Source organism: Rhinopithecus roxellana, chromosome 8 (genome assembly GCF_007565055.1).
Source record: "Rhinopithecus roxellana isolate Shanxi Qingling chromosome 8, ASM756505v1, whole genome shotgun sequence".
NCBI classification, from domain to species: domain Eukaryota; kingdom Metazoa; phylum Chordata; class Mammalia; order Primates; family Cercopithecidae; genus Rhinopithecus; species Rhinopithecus roxellana.
This window is the reverse complement of record NC_044556.1, coordinates 101,793,557-101,815,271: the sequence shown is the minus strand read 5'-3', so window position 1 is coordinate 101,815,271 and position 21,715 is coordinate 101,793,557. Positions and strand designations below refer to the sequence as shown.

At 38.8% G+C, this 21,715-nt stretch overlaps 1 protein-coding gene across 4 annotated transcripts in view; it reads right to left on the bottom strand.

The window, feature by feature from the left end:
• Positions 1–21,715, bottom strand: part of RYR2 (ryanodine receptor 2) — a 793,619-nt gene that overhangs the window by 327,137 nt on the left and 444,767 nt on the right. For all 4 annotated transcript variants that reach the window (XM_030936088.1, XM_030936090.1, XM_030936089.1 and 1 more), the window contains exons 18-21: positions 11,114–11,232; positions 9,999–10,132; positions 6,336–6,577; positions 1,874–2,066 (exon numbers count right to left, since the gene is read on the bottom strand). In XM_030936088.1, coding sequence (XP_030791948.1) covers positions 1,874–2,066; positions 6,336–6,577; positions 9,999–10,132; positions 11,114–11,232 — 688 coding nt within the window. The remainder of the gene's footprint in view (positions 1–1,873; positions 2,067–6,335; positions 6,578–9,998; positions 10,133–11,113; positions 11,233–21,715) is intronic.

Here is a 21,715-nt window from a genome sequence, read left to right as displayed (position 1 = left end):
GAGGGGAAAAACAGTCACTTTTCAATTTCCTAATAAAATTCTCTAAAGCAGGGGTCCCCAACACCCAGGCCGCAAAAGGTACCAGTCTGTGGCCTGTTAGGAACCAGGCTGCACAGAAGGAGGTGAGCTGTGTGGGCAAGAGAGCATTACCGCCTGAGCTCTGCCTCCTGTCAGATCAGCAGCGGCCTTAGATTTTCATAGGAGCATTAACCCTATTGTGAACTGCGCCTGTGAGGGATCTAGGTTGCATGCTCCTTATGAGAATCGAACCAATGCCTGATGATCTGAGCTGGAATGGTTTCATCCTGAAACCATCCCCACCTTCAACCCCAGCCCTGGCCCGTGGAAAAACTGTCTTCTGCAAAAGCGGTGCCTGGGGCCAAAAAAGTTGGGGACTGCTGCTTTAAAGGAGATTCTGAGGTCTCTTCAACTTGAAGAAAGCAGGTAACCTTATTGCTAATTGTTTATCAATTTCAACAATGAAAAGAACTTACTAAAATCTTCTAGACATTCTGCTCATTTAAGCAAAACTATTTTAATCTGAGTTCCATTGAACACTTTTTGAAACAGTTAAATGGTATCTGTTTCCTGGGGCTCTCAGATTTACAAAAATAAATTTAAATGTTCTATTTTCCTTGTACTTTTTTTTTGAGTCAAGGTCTCACTCTGTTGTTCAGGCAGGGGTGCAGTGATACAGTCACAGGTTACTACAGCCTCCAACTCCTGGGTTCAAGGGATCCTCCCAACTCAGCCTCCCAAGTAGCTAAGACTACAGGCACACAACACTAGGTGCTAATTAAAGAAACAAAACAAAACAAAACTTTTGCAGAGATAGGGTCTCACTGTGTTGACCAGAATGGTCACAAACTCCTGACCTCAAGCAATCCTTCCACCTCGGCCTCCCAAAGTGCTGGGATTACAGGTGCAAGCTACCGCACCTGGCCATAATTCTTTTTCTAATTTGTGTATCAGGTCCAGTCCAAAAAAATAAAAGCAAAGAAAAGTGAGGAAAAATAAAAATGCTAAAACATTCCAGAAGCTTATAGAAACATAATTTGTATAAATACATCAGAAAAAGGAACTGGTACATGGATAGCTAATATTCATGATTACTCTATTCCTTCTTCGATATGCTGCTTTTGTAACTAGGAATTATTCCTGGGAGAATTATGACTAAAACAAAGGGTGTCCTTCTAAGTTTACAGATGTGTGTGTGTATATAAAAATAAGTGACAGAGTAGTTACTTATTATAACAGACCATCATTTATTAAAGTTTTATTTGTAGAACTACAATGGATTCTCACTTTGTTTCCCTCCAGTAATAGCAAAAAAGGAAAGAGTGTGAGGAAACCATCTTGGCACCATTGACCATAAGCAGAGAACAAAGGAATAAACAGAATAAAGGTGGAGAGGAACACTAAAGAAGGCCACCTGCGCCTCATCAACAAAAAGGATATTTAATTTCTATTGAAATAAGGAGATGTGCAATGGGGTGAGGAACCATGGCTTAAAAAAGGAAAATGAATGAAAATATAAGAAAATAAGCAGTATTTTTCTAAACAGCCTTGTTCATTTCACCTAAATAAACTAAAAAAAGAAAAAAACCTTGAAATAGTTCAGGACACTGGTTTGAGGGAGACTGCCCACATCTAAACACAGTAGGATCCGTAAACAAAGCACTCAGCCTTGCACGATGCCCCTCTTAGGTGAGCCTTCCCTCCTCCTTCAAGGCACAGGCAAAAATGTGCTGAGGACAGGTGCCCAGGAGAGAGAAACAATGATTAGAGAAGCAGGGCAATGGCAGTGCAAAGTCTTCTGTGGAGGTATGAGAAATGAGAAAGGAAAGAGACCAAAAAACATAGACATACTAACTTTATTCCCGCAGAGAAACTAACGACTGGAAAGAAGAGGCCATCGATGTTGAAATTCTCAAACATTCCTTGAACAGGTTGTCCATTAATTCGGAACGAGATGCTTGGGGCACTTAGATCTAAACAGCAACTGATGACATCATCAGTTCTTAACAGATGTTGGTTTGGTGAGCTTACAGTACGAGCAATACAACCTATTGGGGGAAGAAACATTAACGAAGGTCATGTAGTTTTTATCTCGAGAATCAGCTTCAGAGCCAAAGTCAAAAGATTTGAATAGGTAGTGACAAACCAATGCACAACACCAGAAGGAATAAATCTTGAATATAAACGCATGTTACACGTTAAACCCTTTGTCAAAACAAAGACTATTTCAGGAGTCAGGCTGCTACCTATGTTGTAAAATAGACCTTCTGATACACAGAAATTTCTGCATGTAGATGGATGGCAATCGATTCAGAAATTATCTAAGAGCAGATTATATAATGATGTCCAAGGAACATCTCCAGGGACTTCAAATAGCTACCTTACCACCTACTACTTGTGAGACCATAACCAAATTACTTAACCTCTCTTAATTGTGATGTCTTATAAACAGAACAGCAAATACCATCACCTTGTTTAGTTATTTTGATGATTAATGTTTGACAAGTAACAGAGTCTCAGGCACAGCAGACACTTCATGTCAGTCCCTTTGTCAAATGCTAAACTCCCTTCGTTCTATCAATTTAAAATAAAAATACATAAAGATAATGAAAGCAGAAAATATGATCATTCATTCCTGCAGCACGTTGTTTATTGTGAGATAACTATAGGTCAATTGGTTTTTGTTTTACATTTATTTCACACAAGATCTTGGTTGGCTTCTTAAGTAAAGCAGGATATAACTGGAGGCATGAAAACGATATTTGATAAATGTTGTTTCTTGCCCTGGCAAGACCAACCTAAGCCCATTCCTGATTCTAAGAACTCCTTTGCTAATCAGTCCCAAGAGCATCTGCTTCTCACTGCATGCTGGAAGAAAAGAAGGCAAGGCCCACCCAAACATATATGCTCACAAACATAAACAAAACCTTCAATCTGAGCAAAGACAAAATCAGACTTTGTGATACGTGCTTTGTATTTTTTAATAATTCTTTTTATTTCTAGCATGCCAATATCTCTACCAAGGACATATTTGAAATGCCAGTAGTAGAGAATACCTACTTTTTAAAATGTGAACATTTTTTATTTTACCAATATTCAAATCCACAGGCGATAAATTCACTATCAAGTGTCTCTTCTAGAATTCCCTGAATATAATAAAGGCAGATTTTTAAAAAATCATATAAAAGCAATGCAGAAAAAGGTCTAGTTTCTTGTTTGTACCAAGATCTGTAGCTAATAGCAATGTTGTTTACAAGATATCTATGATAATCAAATATATTGTTCACTTTGAGGGATATGATAGCTTGATAGATTCTGTATTAGAAACCTGTACCCATCTTTCCCGTACATTCCTCCACACTAATTCTATATTTAAATTCTCTCAAAGCACCAAGATTTTTTATACTTTTGGTCCTTTCAGACACCTGGGACCTGGATTCCCAAAATACAGTTCTGCATTGACAGAGAGGAAATGTAGCAACACCGCAAAGTTTAAATTGAAGAGAAGAAATGAAGACATAACTAAAAACTTTTGCTTATAAGCCCAATCCTTGTTCCAAGGAATACTGCCACTCTCCAATTACAAAATGTTAAGTGGCAGAGAATGTGCTCCAACCTAGAAATCACTGATATTTGATACTTTAAATTGTACATCAACTATTAAGAAGAAAACAGGAGAATGACCTCCAAGAAGGTTATCTGTTACTATGAATTTGAGTTTCATAACTCACATTCCAACTAATTTAGATTTGTCTTCATTGATTACGAATCTAAAATCAGCAAAGCATTTAATAGACCCCCAGTGGCTTAAGAGAAAATACTTTTCAACTACAGGCATGATATGATATATCTTTTCTTGCCATTTAAAAAAATGAATAAAATTTTAAGATGCTTTTCTCCTGAAACTCCAGTGCCTACCATCCTTTCTGGTACATGTCCACAGATTCACTAAATTTTCTTGTTGTTGTTCTTATTGTTCTATTTAACAGATACTTTGTAATAAAAGGCATAATGCATACAATTCAATTCCATAAGAACCAGGTACTTTTTTTTTTTTTTTTGAGACGGAGTCTCGCTCTGTCACCCGGACTGGAGTGCAGTGGCCGGATCTCAGCTCACTGCAAGCTCCGCCTCCCGGGTTTACGCCATTCTCCTGCCTCAGCCTCCCAAGTAGCTGGGACTACAGGTGCCCGCCACCTCGCCCGGCTAGTTTTTTTGTATTTTTTAGTAGAGACGGGGTTTCACCATGTTAGCCAGGATGGTCTTGAACTCCTGACCTCGTGATCCGCCCGTCTCGGCCTCCCAAAGTGCTGGGATTACAGGCTTGAGCCACCGCGCCCGGCCAGAACCAGGTACTTTTAATGTATCGAAAGAAAAAGCTTCAAATTGAATACAAAACAAAAATAGTAAAATACGTTATTATATGGAGAGACTAAATGAAAGCAACTTGGCACTGTCGATTAATGTTTTTTTAATCTAATCTCTGTGTAATGGGAAAACAAGTTAACATGTTTCATTTATTCATTTGAGTACTTATTTTCTGCAGAGCAATACTAGGAGCTAGAGAGAGAGAAGGTAATAGTATCTAAAGGATTATAGTTAAAACATTTTATAACAAGGACATTAGCCCTATTTTGTGTTTAATAGGTCTTCTGAAATGAGGGCTCTTTATCTCTGGTTGGTCAACAGAAAAATTTTCCTACGGGAACAACGCACTGTGACTATGGTCTGGCTGGCACAGGTCGCCTTTGTATAAAGCAGTCCACAGTACTGTGAGGACTCCAACCACATTCCTCAGAGGTTAGATGAAATATGCAAAACACAGCTTCAACACCATGAATATATACACCTTTTATGTACTCACAAAAATTAAAAATTGAGGCTGGGCACAGTGGCTCACACTTGTAATCCCAGCACTTTGGGAAGCGGAGGCAGGCAGATCACTTGAGACCAGGAGTTCAAGATAAGCCTGGCCAACATGGTGAAACCCCCGACTCTGCTAAAAAAAAATATAAAAAGTAACTGGGCATGGTGGTGCAAGTCTGTAGTCCCAGCTACTCAGGAGGCTGAGACACGAGAATCACTTGAACCCAGGAGGCGGAGGCTACAATGAGCCAAGACTGCACCACTGCACTCCAGCCTGGGCAACAGAGCAAGACTCTGTCTCGAAATAAATAAGTAAATAAATAAATAAATAAATAAGCACATACACACACAGAAACAAAATACAGCTTCATCTCTTCTAGACAACTGAGCTATTGGCACTCAATGAAGAAAGAATTCAGTAAGTATCATTGTTAGATACAACTATATGGAATGCTTTTAGATATAAACTCATTACCATAAAGTCTTAGGTGTAGTTCAATTTATTTCTTACTTTTCATAAGGTTTTAGGCCCATAAAGCATGCATAAATGCCTATCATTTGTACTCCACAAGAGGCAAAGTTCAGCTTTATAACTTAAGGTAACTTTCTGTATCTTCCATATGCTAAATAATTTATAAACTATGGCAAGATTATACCAAGACTATATTCCAAATGCAGCTTTACCAGTATAAGCATATGTCTGCAGAATTCAGATGAATTTTAACATCTAAAAAATCTACATAATCAAGAGCTAAGCTTTTAAATGGAGCTCACCAAACTCTACTTCTTCATGAATTAGAGAAAAGAATATTATTTTTAAATATATAGTACTCATTTTTAATACATACTCAACCATCAAAACTAAGGGTTGGTAGCTGGTGAAATGACCTATTCCTTTATTTTTAAACCATTTTATACTTCTGAAACAGAGCGTCATTTGATTAGAATCTGAGTCCTCATATCACACTTTACAAATTATTGATTTCCCACCATTACATTATCTAACAGAAGGCTGAACTTGGTCTATTTCTTCCCATTATTTTCCAAGGGTTGTTTTTTGTTCTTTTCTATTGGCAGCTAAAGTTTTAAACATACCAATTAAAGCAGAAAACTCACAAGTTTCTTGCAGTTCATTCATGCTTTGGAATGCACTCTTTAAATACACAGTATTGTTCCTAAGCAATACATTTTTATTTAAATCTTTAAATACACAGCATTGTTCATAAGCTAGGCAGTCCCTTGGAAATGTACTATAATTGTAAGTGTTTTCTTTTTCCCCTAGTGAAATACTGCTTTTTCCCCAACACTCTTACTCATCCTCGCAATGCTAAATTTCTGAATGATTAACACCCTATAGAATTACCCAATGGAAGCAGCACCAATAGCTTTCAGAAATGCCCAGCAAAAGATCTCCTTCTGGAACATGGTGAAAGAAAATGGACAGCACGTACCTGACCAGAGATGAAGGCCATCAAATCCATAGGAGAAGAGATCATCTCCAACACCATTTCCACCCCACTCTTCGCCCCCTCCAGGGTAGGGAGAATACCCTTCAGTGGAAGCCCAGCCCACTCGCAGGTGAGTTGCTTCAGCTGTCACAAAGGGCTCTGTGTGGTCCACCATCAATTCATAGTACCATTTCTTATACTGAGCAGAACCTTCACTGACGCCCAGAAAAATATTGGGTCTCATGCTTTAAAGAGACAGGAATCACATGTAAGAAAAGTCCAAACAAACCTTCCGTTGTTTGCATTTACATCTCATAATTTTACTTTTGTATTTCATTTAATTTTATTTTATTGAGACGGGGTCTTGCTCTGTTGCCTAGGCTGAAGTGCAGTGATGCAATCATAGTTTATTGCAGTCACCATCTCCCAGGCTCAAGTAATCCTCCCACCTCAGCTTCCTGAATAACTGGCACTAAAGGAGAGTGCCACCAAGCCCAACTAATTTTTTTTTTTTATTTTTAGTAGAGATAAGGTTTTGCTATGGTGCCCAGGATGGTATCAAACTCCTGAGCTAAAGTGGTCCTCCTGCCTCGACCTCCCAAGTGCTGGAATAACAGGCATGAGCCACCGTGCCCAGCCACATCTCACTATTTTAAACATTAGTCATGCTTCTCTAAGATGCCACATACTAAATATATATTTCCTCAATTACTAACAAAATTATTAAAACTACCACTGAAGTAGTATACAGTGAAAGCCAGCTTCACTGTGAACATTCCATCAGCAGTTTCACTTCTGAGATTTCTTGGCAGTGTCACCCAAGGGACTAATGTTATTTTGTCTTAATTCCTCTTCAGCACATTGTATATCATTAATCGTATTTAAGTCACAAACTGAGACACTCAGAGCAAACTTTTAGAATTAATGGAGTTATTAGGAATTCCGGACATGGGGAAATTTTCCTAAACTAAGCTTTGTGTCACATGGGGTACGGGGCTGAGGTAGGTCATGTTGTTTGTGAAGGAACCAAGGTAACTAATCAGCTTTGTTGTTCAGTGAAGCCTCACTGTGAACAGAAAAATTTTTCGTAATTTGTATTTAATTCCATTTTAGGAGAGGACATATACCCTATGGTAGCAGTAGGTAGAAATGAATGAAGGTCTCAGAACATACTACTCAAGAATGGCAGGTCTGTTATATAAAGAATCATGAAGGAAATCTTAAGTCAATACTGTAAAACAAACAAACAAAAACATAGAAGGTGTTTGGACTTTGCTTCCCAGCTCAGCAGAGATAACACAATTTGATATATAATCGACTTATTTTTAAAAGGAGCTCCTCAAAAGGAGCGAAGGAAAACGACCAGCTGTATCCATTTCACAACAATTTCCATTTTTCTAGCACAGTGTGGTTGGAAGTATAGTTGGAAAACCATGGGTTTCTGAGTCAGAGAGAAAATTTGAGCATCCGTTTGCTAGCTGTGTGACCTGGCACTAGTTATGAAACCTTGCTCATCCTCCATTTATCCTCCTGGAAAATGGGCTGGTAAACATCTATAAGTTTAAGCATGTTGTGAGGATGGAATAATAGAATAAATGTAAAGAAGTCTCTGCCATAGAGTGAATATGCAATAAGTATATACATATTATATATATTTTTAAATAACACACACATTGGCTGGGTGCGGTGGCTCACACCTGTAATCCCAGCACTTTGGGAGGCTAAGGCGGGTGGATCACGAGGTCAGGAGTTTGAGACCACACTGGCCAACATGGTGAAACCCCGTCTCTACTAAAAATACAAAAATCATCTGGGTGTGGTGGTGTGCACCTGTAATCCCAGCTACTGGGAGGCTGAGGCAGGAGAAAGGCTTGAACCCAGGAGGCAGAAGTTGCAGTGAGCCAAGGTCATGCCACTGCACTCCAGCCTGGGTGACAGAGCAAGACTCTATCTCAAAAAACAAAACACATCATAGAAATACACAACAAACCCCACATTTCTGTTTAAAACAGGATGACGTTATCAGTATCTCTGGGCTAGCTGCTAGATACAGCGTGTCAATGTTACTACTATCACACACAGCATTTTGTGATTGTAAGCAGTTATTTCTTCTTATTTATTTATGTGTTCATCTGGGGGATGTGATGGTTAATATTGAGTGTCAACTTGATTGGATTGAAGGATGCAGAGTATTGTTCCTGGATGTGTCTGTGAAGGTGTTGCCAAAGGAGAATAACATTTGAGTCAATGGACAGAGAGAGGCAGACCCACCCTCAATCTGAGTGGGCACCATCTAATCAGCTGCCAGCACAGCTAGAATAAAAGCAGGCAGAAGAACATGGAGAGACTAGGCTGGCTGAGTTTTCCATCCTTCCTCTTCTTCCTGTGCTGGATGTTTCCTGCCCTTGAACATCAGACTCCTAAGTTCTTCTGCTTTTGGACTCCTGGACTTAGCAGCGGTTTGCCAGGGGCTCTCAGGCCTTAGCCGCAGGCTAAAGGCTGCACTTCTGGCCTCCCTACTTTTGAGGTTTGGGACTCAGACTGGCTTCCTTGCTCCTCAGTTTGCAGACGGCCTATTGTGGGACTTCACCTTGTGATCCTGTGAGTCAATGCTCCTTAATAAACTCCCTTTCATATAGACAGCTATCCTGTTCATCCTGTACCTCTAGAGAAGCCTGACTAATACAGGGGATAAGAAAGGCAGTGTAGTATGGTGGTTATAAGCTCAGTCTCTGGATTTAGATCTGAGTTCCACTTCCAGTTCCAGTTTTTTCATCTATAAAATGTGAATCCCAGTGGTTCCTAGGAAAGCACAGACACAAACAGTATAGAATACACATAAAGCCCTCAGCACCACAGTTGGCACACGGTACGCGATGAACGGGAGGTGCCTTGGAAGGCAGATCTAACTGAAGATGTAGTTTTATTGGTTATTTGCATAATATATTACATTTTGGACATTCCATTTTTGATTGTACACAGCAGGTACCTCAAAATGATATTGAAGGGGCTGGGCGTGGTGACTCATGCCTGTAATCCCCACATTTTGGGAGGCTGAGGCAGGCAGATCACGAGATCAGGAGTTTGAGACCATCCTGGCTAACATGGTGAAAGCCCGTCTCTACTAAAAATATAAAAAAATTAGCTGGGCTTGGTGGCGGGCGCCTGTGGTCCCAGCTACTCGGGAAGCTGAGGGAGGAGAATGGCGTGAACCTGGGAGGTGGAGCTTGCAGTGAGCCGAGATCGCGCCACTGTACTCCAGCCTGGGGGACAGCGAGATTCTGTCTCAAAAAAATAATTTTAAAAAATGATATTGAAGGATAGTGTTTTAGTTACATTCTAAGAAGATGTAAAGCATAATTATATACAACCATATACCTATACAGTTGTCAGGATGGTCCTGAGTATATCAATGATTATCTATCTACATAGGAATGTGAATAAAAGCTCTTATCCATGTGTTTGCGGCAAAGCCATATTTTGCTAGGTTCATTTATTATTATCCCATCTGATTGTTAGAGAAAAAGACATATTATTCACTGCAAAAATGCAGAAAATACTACTATATGGTCTAATTTAAAAAACAGACCATATAGTATCAGCTACAGGACAAGAACATTAATTCTTTTATTATGTTGCCTGTCAGGTGACACTGTCTGAATTTACCTGCTGACGTGGTTCACAAGACGTGTCTGCAATAACAAATCTCTTCCCGGTAAGAGATTGTCACAGATGAGATGCTGGTTAGACCGGACTGCAACCCCATGGCAAACACAGAGTGAGCACAACACGTCCAGGACCTGAAAAGAGAAATTACTTTCAGTTGATCCTCCCTCCCTCCCTGCCTTTCCATCCTTTCTCTCCTCCCTCCCTTCCTTCCTTTTTGACAGCATCTCACTCTGTCACCCAGGCTGAAGTGCAGTGACACGATCACAGCTCACTGCAGACTCGAACTCCCGGGCACAAGGAATCCTCCTGCCTCAGCCTCTATAGGTTCCTGCCACCATGCCTGGCTAATTTTCCTTTTTTGTAAAGACAGGGTATTGCTATATTACCCAGGCTGGTCTCAAACTCCTGGCCTCAAGTGATTCTCCCATCTTGGCTTCCCCAATCACTGGGATGACAGACATGAGTCACTGTGTGCCGTCACTTTCAGCTGTTTCTAATTCTCCCTTCAGAATCAAGCATCAGCAGCACTTTTTACAAAGCAAACACATTCCTCCAGTTACATTTGACTCAGTTATTTAAACATTACAGTAGTTTCCCACTAACTTTCCAACTTTTCTTCATATATAAATTGAGAACTGTTCATGTTCCCACTGATGCTATGAATAAACACTAAACAATATTACTTGATCATGATTAAGAGATGAAGGCCGGGCACAGTGGCTCATGCCTGTAATCCCACACTTTGGGAGGAAAGGCAGGTGGATTGCCTGAGGTCAGGAGTTCAAGACCAGTCTGACCAATACGGTAAAACCCTGTCTCTACTTAAAATACGAAAATTAGCCGGGCATGGTGGCATGTACCTGTAGTCCCAGCTACTCCAGAGGCCGAGACAGGACAATTGCTTGAGCCCTGGAGGCGGAGGTTGCAGTGAGCTCAGATCACACCACTGCACTCCAGCCTGGGCGACAGAGCACGACTGCTCAAAAAATAATAATTAAGAGAAGAAAAACACTCATGAAAAATTTGACACACTTTTTAAAATTTACTGTATTTAAAAAACATATCTAAAAGAATTTGAGAATTCATTCAGGGAAACGAAATAGTTCATTTACCTTGTGATTTCTTCCATGCTTGTCTAAAAGTGAGATAATGGATTTAATATGTCCTTCTTTAATAATATTTAGAGCTTCTGGACTTTCTACTAAAACACAGTGTAAAACTTCCAGAATGCCTAAAGATAAAACAAAGAAAGAAGAAAAAATAAAAGTGATTAATTCGTATACAATGACCAGTGTGCCTTCCTTTTTCTACATATGTGGATTCAGTACAACATGTAATTATCTGTGCTCAATGTGACTGTCACAAGGCACTGTGATAGGTGACAGGTGGTGTTTGGGAGAGGGGACTAATATCCAAAGATGATGACATCACAGTTGAGGGAGGAAAAGGCAAACAACTGAGACGTGGTGTTTAGCAGAAGAAGCAAGTAATGCTACCTGGAAGAGGTAGTAAACAAAGCAACATGCAGATGGAGCCTTAAAGAATACGTTCATGACCCTTTTCAGGCTTTCCAGGAAAGGAAAGGCAGTACGTGCATGAGTAAAGTCTTGAATGTGGGGCATATCTGGTGTGCCTAATGTACAGAGTGAGTGGGGAGGGGACAGGTGGGTTAGGGCCAGTTTATGAAGCTTCTTGGCACTGAAAGTGTAATCCTGCAACATTGCATCCTAATCCATGAAGATCATGACATTCTCCTTGAGGTTTATAGTAGAAAAGATTTCTTAGTTTGTTAAATAAGAGAAATATGTAAAATAAGACAAAAACAAATAGAAATAACACAACGTATAAAACTGGATTAAAAATCGTGATATTTTTAGGTACTAGCCACCACAAAAGATAAAATAGTATATGCCTTTTCTTAAAGTTTAAAAAGGAAAGAAGAGAAAATAAATTTCATTATGAGAAATGTTAGCGTGAACTTGTAAAGCTAAATGTGTACCTCTGTGTTCATGTTTTCAGAATAAGCTTGCCTTGTCAACAATAAGAATGGATCCCATTCACAGCAATTAGACCCAACATACAGAAAACATCACATCTAAGAGTTACACAGTTTTGGGAACAGCCCCAGAGGAACCCTGTAGAAAGGGTCATACATCTTAAATGGAGTTAATATTCTTAGACAAGAAATACAAAGTTTTACATTTACAAAGGTATTATAGAATACAGAAACAATTCTCTATGGCTGTCACAATCTATATTTGATCCAAGCCCCAATCCATTACAAAACAAGGAGAGTTAGTGCTAATTTCTTCACTAATGACTTAGTTTGTTAAAATACAAATATATATTCAGCCAAAAGGATTCTGAGTTAAATTGTGGAGCTGTTCAAAATCAGCTGCTGTGTTCCAACAATGCGTAACAGTTAAAAATCAAAGACAATAGAAAATAATAATACAAGAGGCTGATGAGTTAAAGCAGATCTTTATATAAGTATACTAAAACCGAATACCTTTTTTTTTTTTTTTGCTATTACTAAAAACATAGGAATAAAATAAACTCATTCATTCTGTGCTAAAATAAAATCATGGAAACGGAAAAGCATTTTTAATAGAGTGGTCATGCTATCCTGGTGTGTTTGCTTGTTTTCTCTCCATTATTGATTGCTATAGAGCACATGGCTGCCTTTTTATAAAAAATAATTTCAACTTTTATTTTCGATTCAAGGGATACATGTGCAGGTTTGTTACATGGATATATCACATGATGCTGAGGTCTCAGGTACAACTGATCCCATCAACCATCAACGGGGTAGTGAGTATACCCCAACCAATAGGTAATTTTTCAACCCTTGTTCCCATCCCCTCACCCACCTCTGCTTAGTAGTGCCTAGTCTATTGTTGATATCTTTATGTCCATGAGTACCCCTTGTTTAGCTCCCACTATAAGTGATGACACGCTGTATTTGGTTTTCTGTTCCTGCATTAATTCGCTTAGGATAACGACCTCCAGTTGCATCGATGTTGCTGTAAAGGACATGATGTCACTCTTACTATGGCTGCGTGGTATTCTATGGGGTATATGTACCACATTTTCTTTATCCAATCCATAGTATTTCATGATGCATATGTACCACATTTTCTTTATGCAGTTCACTGTTGATGGGTACCTAGATTGATTCCATGTCTTTGCTATTGAGAATAGTGATGCCATGAACATTTAAGTGCATGTGTCTTTTTGGTAAAACAATTACTTTTCTTTCAGGTATATACCCAGTAATAGGCTTGCTGGGTCAAACGGTAGTTCTCTGTTAAGTTTTTTGAGAAATCTCCAAACTGCCTTCCACAGTGGCTGAACTAATTTACATTCCCACCAACAATGTAAGCCTTTTCCCTGCAGCCTAACCAGCATCTTTTTTGGGGGGACAGGGGCACCCTTTTTTTTTTTTTTTCTTTTTGAGATGGAGTTTTGCTTTTGTTACCCAGGCTGGAATGTAATGGTGCGATCTCAGTTCACTGCAATCTCCACCTCCCGGGTTCAAGCAACTCTCCCGCCTCAGCCTCCTGGGTAGCTGGGATTATGAGCACCTACCACCATGCCCAGGTAATTTTTGTATTTTTAGTAGAGACGGGGTTTCACCATGTTGGCCAGGCTTGTCTTGAACTCCTGACCTCAGGTGATCTGCCCACCTCAGCCTCCCAAAGTGCTGGGATTACAGGTGTGAGCCACCGTGCCCGGCCTGACTTTTTAACAATAGCCAAGAGTGAGTGGTATGAGATGGTATCTCATTGTAGTTTTGATTTGCATTTCTCTCTGGTGATTGGAGATGTGGGTAGAAAACTTTTCATATGTTTGTTGGCTGCTTGTCTGTCTTCTTTTGAGAAGGGTCTGTTCAAATCTGTTCAAGACAATTTTTTAATGGTGTTATTTGGCTTTTGCTTGTTGGGTGATTTAAGTTTCTTAAAGATTCTGGATATTAGACCCTTATCAGATGCACACTGCCTGTTTTTATAAATTTTATTGTGTATTCCATGCACCTGCATTTACATACTGTCTATAGCTGCTTTCACACTACAAAGGCAGGGTTGAGTTAACAGACCTCATGGTCCACGCACCTATAATATTAACTATCTGGCTGCTATGGTCTGAATGTTTTCGTCTCCTCAAAACTGATATGTTGAAATCCTAACCCCCAAGGTGATGGTTGTCACGCGCGTCCCTGTGAAAAGACCACCAGCAGGCTTTGTATGAGCAACAAGGCTGTTTGTTTCACCTGGGTGCAGGCGGGCTGAGTCCGAAAAGAGAGTCAGCAAAGAGTGGTGGGATTATCATTAGCTCTTATAGGTTTGGGATAGGCGTACAAAGTACATTCTTAAGGGCAAGAGAGAATATTACAAAGTAGCTTCTTAAGGGTGGGGGAGAATATATGCATCAGTTAGGGTGGGACAGGAACAAATCACAATGGTGGAATGTTATCACTTAAGGCTATTTTCACTTCTTCTGTGGATCTTCAGTTGCTTTAGGATGTGCCATCTGGATATACACGTGCAGGTCACAGGGGATATGATGGCTTAGCTTGGGCTCAAAGGCCTGACAATGGTATTAGGAGATGTTCCCCTTGGGGAGGTGATTAGGTCATGAAGGTAGAGCCCTTAAGAATGGGATTAGTGCCTTTATAAAGGAGGCCCCAGGGGAGCTTGCTGTCCCTTCCACCATGTGAGGACAAACTTTCTATGGGAAAGGAGACCCTCAGGACAGTTTACCTGAAGGAGCCTTGATCTTGGACTTCCCAGAATCTAGAACTGTGAGAAATAAATTTCTGTGGTTTATAAATCATCCAGTTTATGATATTTTGTTACAACAGTCCTACTTGACTAAGACACTAGCCTTTTTCAGAAAAAGATTGCCAGTCGTGGAATAGAATTTAACCATTAAGAAAAAAGACCAAGAAGTTACGACCAAGACCAATAAATTTTCTTGCTAAATAAACACTCATGAAGGTCCACAGAGTGAATAAACTAAATATATTAGAAAAGACATGACTAGATTTTGGAAGTAAATAGCGTATGTCACAAAGTGCAAAAATAGCTATATGAAAACAAATTCCCGATTTTTCTCCTATTTAGCCTAGTCTAACAGAAAGCTTTCAGAATTTGGTGTTTAACATTAAAACAGTTCCTTTATTTTTCAGTTCTACCAGGTCAGATCCAACAAGTAAACACTTGAAAAAAATTGACCTCTTCTAATTCTATTAATTATGACAATAAAATGTCAAAGAAAGCACATTTTATTTTCAATTTTATTGGAATAAACTGGAATATGCAGGCCTATTAGATGGTCAATACCTTAAGAATAACCCTGGTTTATTGGAATAATTTTTTGAGACAGGATCTTGCTCAAGTGCCCAGGCTGGAGTGCACTGGCAGGATCATAGCTCACTGCATCCTCAAGCTCCTGGGCTTAAGCCATCCTCCCCCCAAGCCTCCTGTAGCCACCTGAGTAGCTGGGACTATAGGTGCCTGCCACCATGCTGAGCTTTTTTTTTTTTTTCTGTAGAGAGGAGGGTGGTCTCATTATGTTGCCCAGACTGGTCTTGAACTCCTGGGCTCAAGCAATCCTCCCACTGGCCTCCCAAAGTGCTGAGATTATAGTCGCAAGACACAGCACCCAGCCTGAAATAAATTTGATTTTTAATTTTATTGAAATAAACAGCAAATAAGCTTAATAAAAAAATTCTTAAAGGAAAACAAATGGGAAACACCAAAGAACCCATTTTTAAATAAAAAAAGGAATAGTTATACAATATTATGTGGATATTTAAATTATGCTGATATATGCTTTGAACACGGGTAAAAAATGATGCAGAGAAACAGTGCTTAAAGGTTACAATATCAATAGTTATAATCATTTGACCACTAAATACCAAAGACATTCAATAAGACCAAGAAATAGCTGTAGTCATGAAGCTTATGGTTAGATTCTCAAATTTAAAAGCTTGGCAGATCATAACAATATTATGGAATGAAAGAATTATAAATATGCTACAAATTACCTAAAAAAATTCAACCAATTACAACAACTAATAAGGCAAAGCAATTGAATTTTATGTTTTAATAAGTTTATAGAAATGATTTGAGAGAACCTATTAATATCATAGAAATATATAATAATCAATGTGACTTTTTAAATGTAGATCCAAAATAACATATACATGATAATTGCAACTATGTAAAATATATTCATTTGTATAAAATACATATTTCAAAAAAGACCAGAAGTTATTACCTAAAAAGGTTAGTCTTGGTTATTGCTGGATTTGTATACTTCTCTCCCAATATTTCATAAATTCTGTGAAATGAGCATGCATAACTTTTATAGTAAGAAACATATTTTAAAAGAATCATAAAACAATAGGAAGTAATGTCTATTTACATTTTATTTCTGCCATTAAATCTCAATACTTATTCAATTCATGCAACTTAATGAGGCCTTACAACAAAAGGCCAGTAACATTAGCTGCCTTTCCTCTCTACAGTATATAACTATAATTAACCTTTAATCTATGGAAAGAATTTTTTAAGTCTTATACTTCATCCAAGTTATATAAACTTATTTTCATTCCATAAATTTGGAATAAGCATAAACAAAACCTGCCAGTTACCACATGGAGACAGTACTGAGGGTTTATATCAGAACTAAGTGTTATACAGCAATAAACTAGGGTTGGTCTCAGGGTACTGGCCATTTAATATGCATGATTTACCTTAGTAGTGAGGAGTAACAAGAACTTAGGTTGACTATTCCAGGTTGATTTCAAATATCATCTCCTAATTGTCTTCTGGACATTTCAATGAGAATGTCTCTAAGTACCCCCAACTAACTTTTCCAAAAGCTGAACATAACACCTTTCTTTGTACATATACATGTAAAATTGCTTCTCTCATCCATCGTCCATCTGTATATTCAAGCTACAAACCTGAAGTCATTTTTGAATCCACTTTCACTTTCTCATTTTCCTAAATGTAATTGTTAAAACTCATTAATCCTGTGTCCAAATTTATCTCCTAAACTCATCCTCTCCTTTCACTGAATAGCCTCTCACTATATCCTCTCCTCCAGTTTCTCCTCCCTCCCCAACCCATCCTCCTAACTGTAGGCGGTTATGCTGAAACACATATTTAATCAATGTCACTCCCTTGCTTAAAATCTTTAATGGCTTACCAGACCTTCCAAGGTCAAAGTCCACTCCCCTTAGCATAGAATATCAGTCCCTACACCAGATAGTGCAACCTTCCTTTGCAGTCTCAATTCCTGCCACTTCCTCCCACAAATGATTAATATGTATACCTACATATGAATCATATATGTTTATCAAGCACCTATATCAGTCACTGTTCCAAGGAATGGAATCAGCGGTGAAGCAGGCAGGCAAGACCTTCTTGAAACTTATAGGAACTTGCGCACCTTCAATCCTTTGCTGATGTTATTCTCAGATCTAAATACACTCCCACCTTCTGAGACTGCAAAATCTCAATCAGCTTGCAAAGGCTGAAAGTTACCTCATTTGGTGAGCCTTTACCAATGCCCCAGGATGAATTAATTATTCCTCCTTTTGTAGTAACAAGCACATTCACATTTTTAAAATTCTTATTTCAATCCCCCATTACAGAAAGAGCCCTTGAGAGCAGATATTGATTTAATTTTGCCTCCTTGTCACCCAGCTCACTCTGACCCAGGGAAGGCCATCTCATGTTTGCCAAACAAATAAGTGAATGAATATAAATGGACTGTTGGTTCTCACATTCTATTTAAACAAAAGAAATCTGCCATTTGTTACTCATAACAAGATTCGTTATTGTTAAGTGTAAATAGGACAACTGACATACTTTATATTTGGAGAATTTTATTTAAAACCGTTACGATTTTAAAGGTAGAAAAGACAGAAGACGTGACATAGAGAATTTATATTTCTTAGTGCTAGGATTTCCTTATCTGTGTTTTAATTTGAGGAAAAATTTTACTTGGTGAATTAGGCAAATTTCCGTGCTGTTTGTGTATAGAACACAAAATTGAGGCTGCAGGCGCTGCATGTTTAATACGTGCAATTATTTAGCCATTTGCCTTAAAACTTTTATAGTTGTAACTGTGAATTATTTACGTTCTCTTGAGAAAGGAAAATCTCCAAGGATGTAACTAAATGTCTAGGAATAACTTAATGGTATTGGGAGTGGCTGCCAAGTGCTAGGATGGGTAGCCAATATTCCTTATCATGTTTTTTGTAACCAAAAAAGTGATCCTGTTTGCTTTTTACTGATAGACTTAGACTTTTGTCACTTGACTTACAAATCTGTAGGAACTTCATCAGAGATTAAAGTTGACTTTGCTATTGTATATTCACAGGTCACAACTCAGGCTGTCTGAGGTTGAACAAAATTTGTTGAGAATCTGTATAGAAAAACTAGAAACAAGCCACAGGGCAAGAGTGCTCTATGTAGGTTGACTTTACCTATCAAGAAGAATCTAGCCTGGGGATTTTGCCTCATAGCAAGTAGGCATAAGCTTACATTTGGGAGAAGTGAATGGAATTAGACTGGTAGCCACACAGGCACAGAAGACCAACGTGGGGACAAAGCAAACCATGACACTGGTGCTCCCATGATCACTGCGGAAAGCCCAGGAAAATCACCGATGTGGAAACCACCACGCCCTCCTCACTGCCCCCTTCTGGGTATTGTTTCCTCACCTATGGTTACAATTGTTCTGCCAAAATAAAACAAAGTCAAAATCATCCCAGAACACCAAGATGTATGTGGATTTAGATGGAACCTAGTTCTCTATTCATGAAGGATACAGGAGTGTGATTCTGCTCTGGGAGAAGGAAAGTCTCTCTTCCACCTCTATTTCAAGTAGGAGTAATAATACTGGACAAAAGATTACTCCAGAAGGAGCACATGGCCTCACCTGAAATTCATGACGTGGAAACCCTTTCGTCTAAGCTAGAGGTAAGCAAACAGGAAGACTCCGGCTGAGTGCTAATTAGTAGGAATTGAACTGCCCCATGTAAAGGAAACCCTGGAGATACAGGGCCAGTCAAACAGTTTGGTGGTGTCCACAGCAGATCAGTGAAAGAAGGCACAATCAGAGACCCAATTAATTACAAATGATTCAAACCACAGGTTATTGTTTGGGGATTTTTTCCCTCCTATCTGGGAGTTGAAACTCGTTAGAGCGTTTTCGGTCAGAACCTTTTTATTAATATCCCCAGATTTCACTGATGTTTCACTGAAAGTAGGAAAATTTGTCTTTTAGCTCTGAGTAATTAAACAAAATGACATAACAAGTAAAAAGATGGGGAAGTACACTGGTAAATGACTAGAAAGAACAGGAAAACACACAGAACATGAACGACATTTGCATTCCTGAATGCAAATAACTTAGGGATGTGACAGACCGTCAACTTTTCAGAAGAGTAATTGATTGGTAGTCTTGGTATTTACAAAGCTTAATGGGGAAATATCACAGTAAGAGGTATCATTACTATTCTATTGTATTATACACTGGTGATAAGCATGGACATAAGCTGACGTGCCTAGCTTTGTGTCCTCGCAGGTTTTTGGCAAATTATTTAACATCTCTATGCTCCAGTGTCCACATCTATGAAATGGACGTAATAATGGTGCGGGGGAGAGGGGACATTGTTATGAATAGCAATACATGTAAGACATTTAGAACAGAGCTTGGATCAAAGCAATGCTATGTAAGTACTTACTATTATTTTATGGTTGAAATAAAATAAGGCAAATGAAACAAAGATCAACAGGGAAGAATTACCGAGATGCTCCTTTGTTGAGCAGGGATGATAGTGGTAAGAGGTACAGAAATACTGAATGGATAACACTGATCAAAGGAGAATTCAGGGGAGATACCTATGAATCAGCATGAAGACATGGAATCAAAGTTAGTTATTAAAATAAAATCAGGTATATTAGTAAATCAGGAGAAATTAAACCAGCCTGTTAGACCTCGGCGACAGAGACAGCGAGACACAGAGAAACAAGGATGGCAAGTGGGCAGAACCACAGAAAGTTTTGCATTCTTGAGATTACAGGAGAGTTGAGTCAAAAATGCAGTGAAGGATCATCAGAGAAATGCAAATCAAAACTATAATGAGATATCATTGCACTCCAGTTAAAATGGCTTATATCCAAAAGACAGGCAATAACAAATGCTGGCAAGAATATGGAGAAAAGGGAACCCTCCTGCACTGCTGGTGGGAATGTCAATTAGGAAAACCACTACGAAGAACATTTTGGAGGTTCCTCAAAAAACTAGAAATTGAGCTACTATGTGATCCAGCAATCCCACTGCTGAGTATATACCCAAAACAAAGAAATATATCAAAGAGATATCTGCACTCCATGTTAGTTGCGTACTGTTCATAATTGCAATGACTTGGAAGCAACCTAAATGTCCATCTGCAGATGAATGAACAAAGAAAATCAGTACATATACACAATGGAGTACTATTCAGCCACAAAAAAGAATGTGATCCAGTCATTTGCAGCTACATGGATGTACTGGAGATGATTATGTGAAGTGAAATAAGCCAGGTACAGAAAGACAATCATCACACGTTCTCACTTATTTGTGGGATCTAAAAATCAAAACATTTGAGTTCATGGACATAGGAAGTAGAAGGGTAGTTACCAGAGGCTGGGAAGGGTAGTGGGGGGCTCTAGGGGAATGTGGGGATGGTTGATGGGTATAAAAAATAGAAAGAATGAGTAAGATCTACTACTTGATGGCACAACAGTGCGACTAATGCCAATAATAACTTAATTGTACATTTTTAATGTATAATTAACTCTTTAAATTAAAAAGTGTAATTGGATTGCTTGTAACTCAAAGAAGAAATGCTTGAAAGGGGATGCATACCCCATTCCCCATGATGTGCTTATTTCACATTGCATCCCTGTATCAAAACATCTCATGTGTCCCAGAAATATATACACCTACTATGTACTCACAAAATCAAAAAAAAAATAGTGAAAGTTCAACTAAGACTCAGGGTTTAATAAATGCGAAAACAAGGCATAAAGCACCCCTGGTTAACAGGAGTGTCTTCTTATGGTACTAACATCATGAAAAAAGAAAAACATGCAAATGAAGTAAGCAGCAATTTTCAGTAGCAGAAGACATGGTCTAGCTAGCTCCAGGCTGGCAAAAGAGCCAAGGAGTTGGGAGGTATTTTTTTGTTTTGTTTTTTGTTTTTTTGTTTTTTTGTTCTTTGTTTTTTGCTACACAGGAATGGTGAGGCTGTAAGGGAAAGAATCTCAGTTATGTGTAAGAGCAGTAATTTGTATCTGGGCCTGTGCATCTGAGGGGGTTCTGTGAATGCACAAATCTGTTGTTTTTTTCCACTAGTTTAAATTAGACTGCTAATGAGTGATAACTTACGCATTGCATCTAAGTTGTCTTATTTTCAAGAGTAAGCACAACCATGAGGGAAAATGAGAAAGTAGGAACTATAGAGATTTATAGCTTGAGCTAACTGGAAGCTTAGTTTGCTCTTCCTACCAAGGAGAATTGGGTCTACCCAAAACAAATAGCAAGAGGTGAATAATGAGTCAACATATAACATCATTACAATATGTCTTTTTAAATGTTTGCAGTGAATTTTGCGTATCACAAACTGAATCACCACTGAGCCAGAGAAA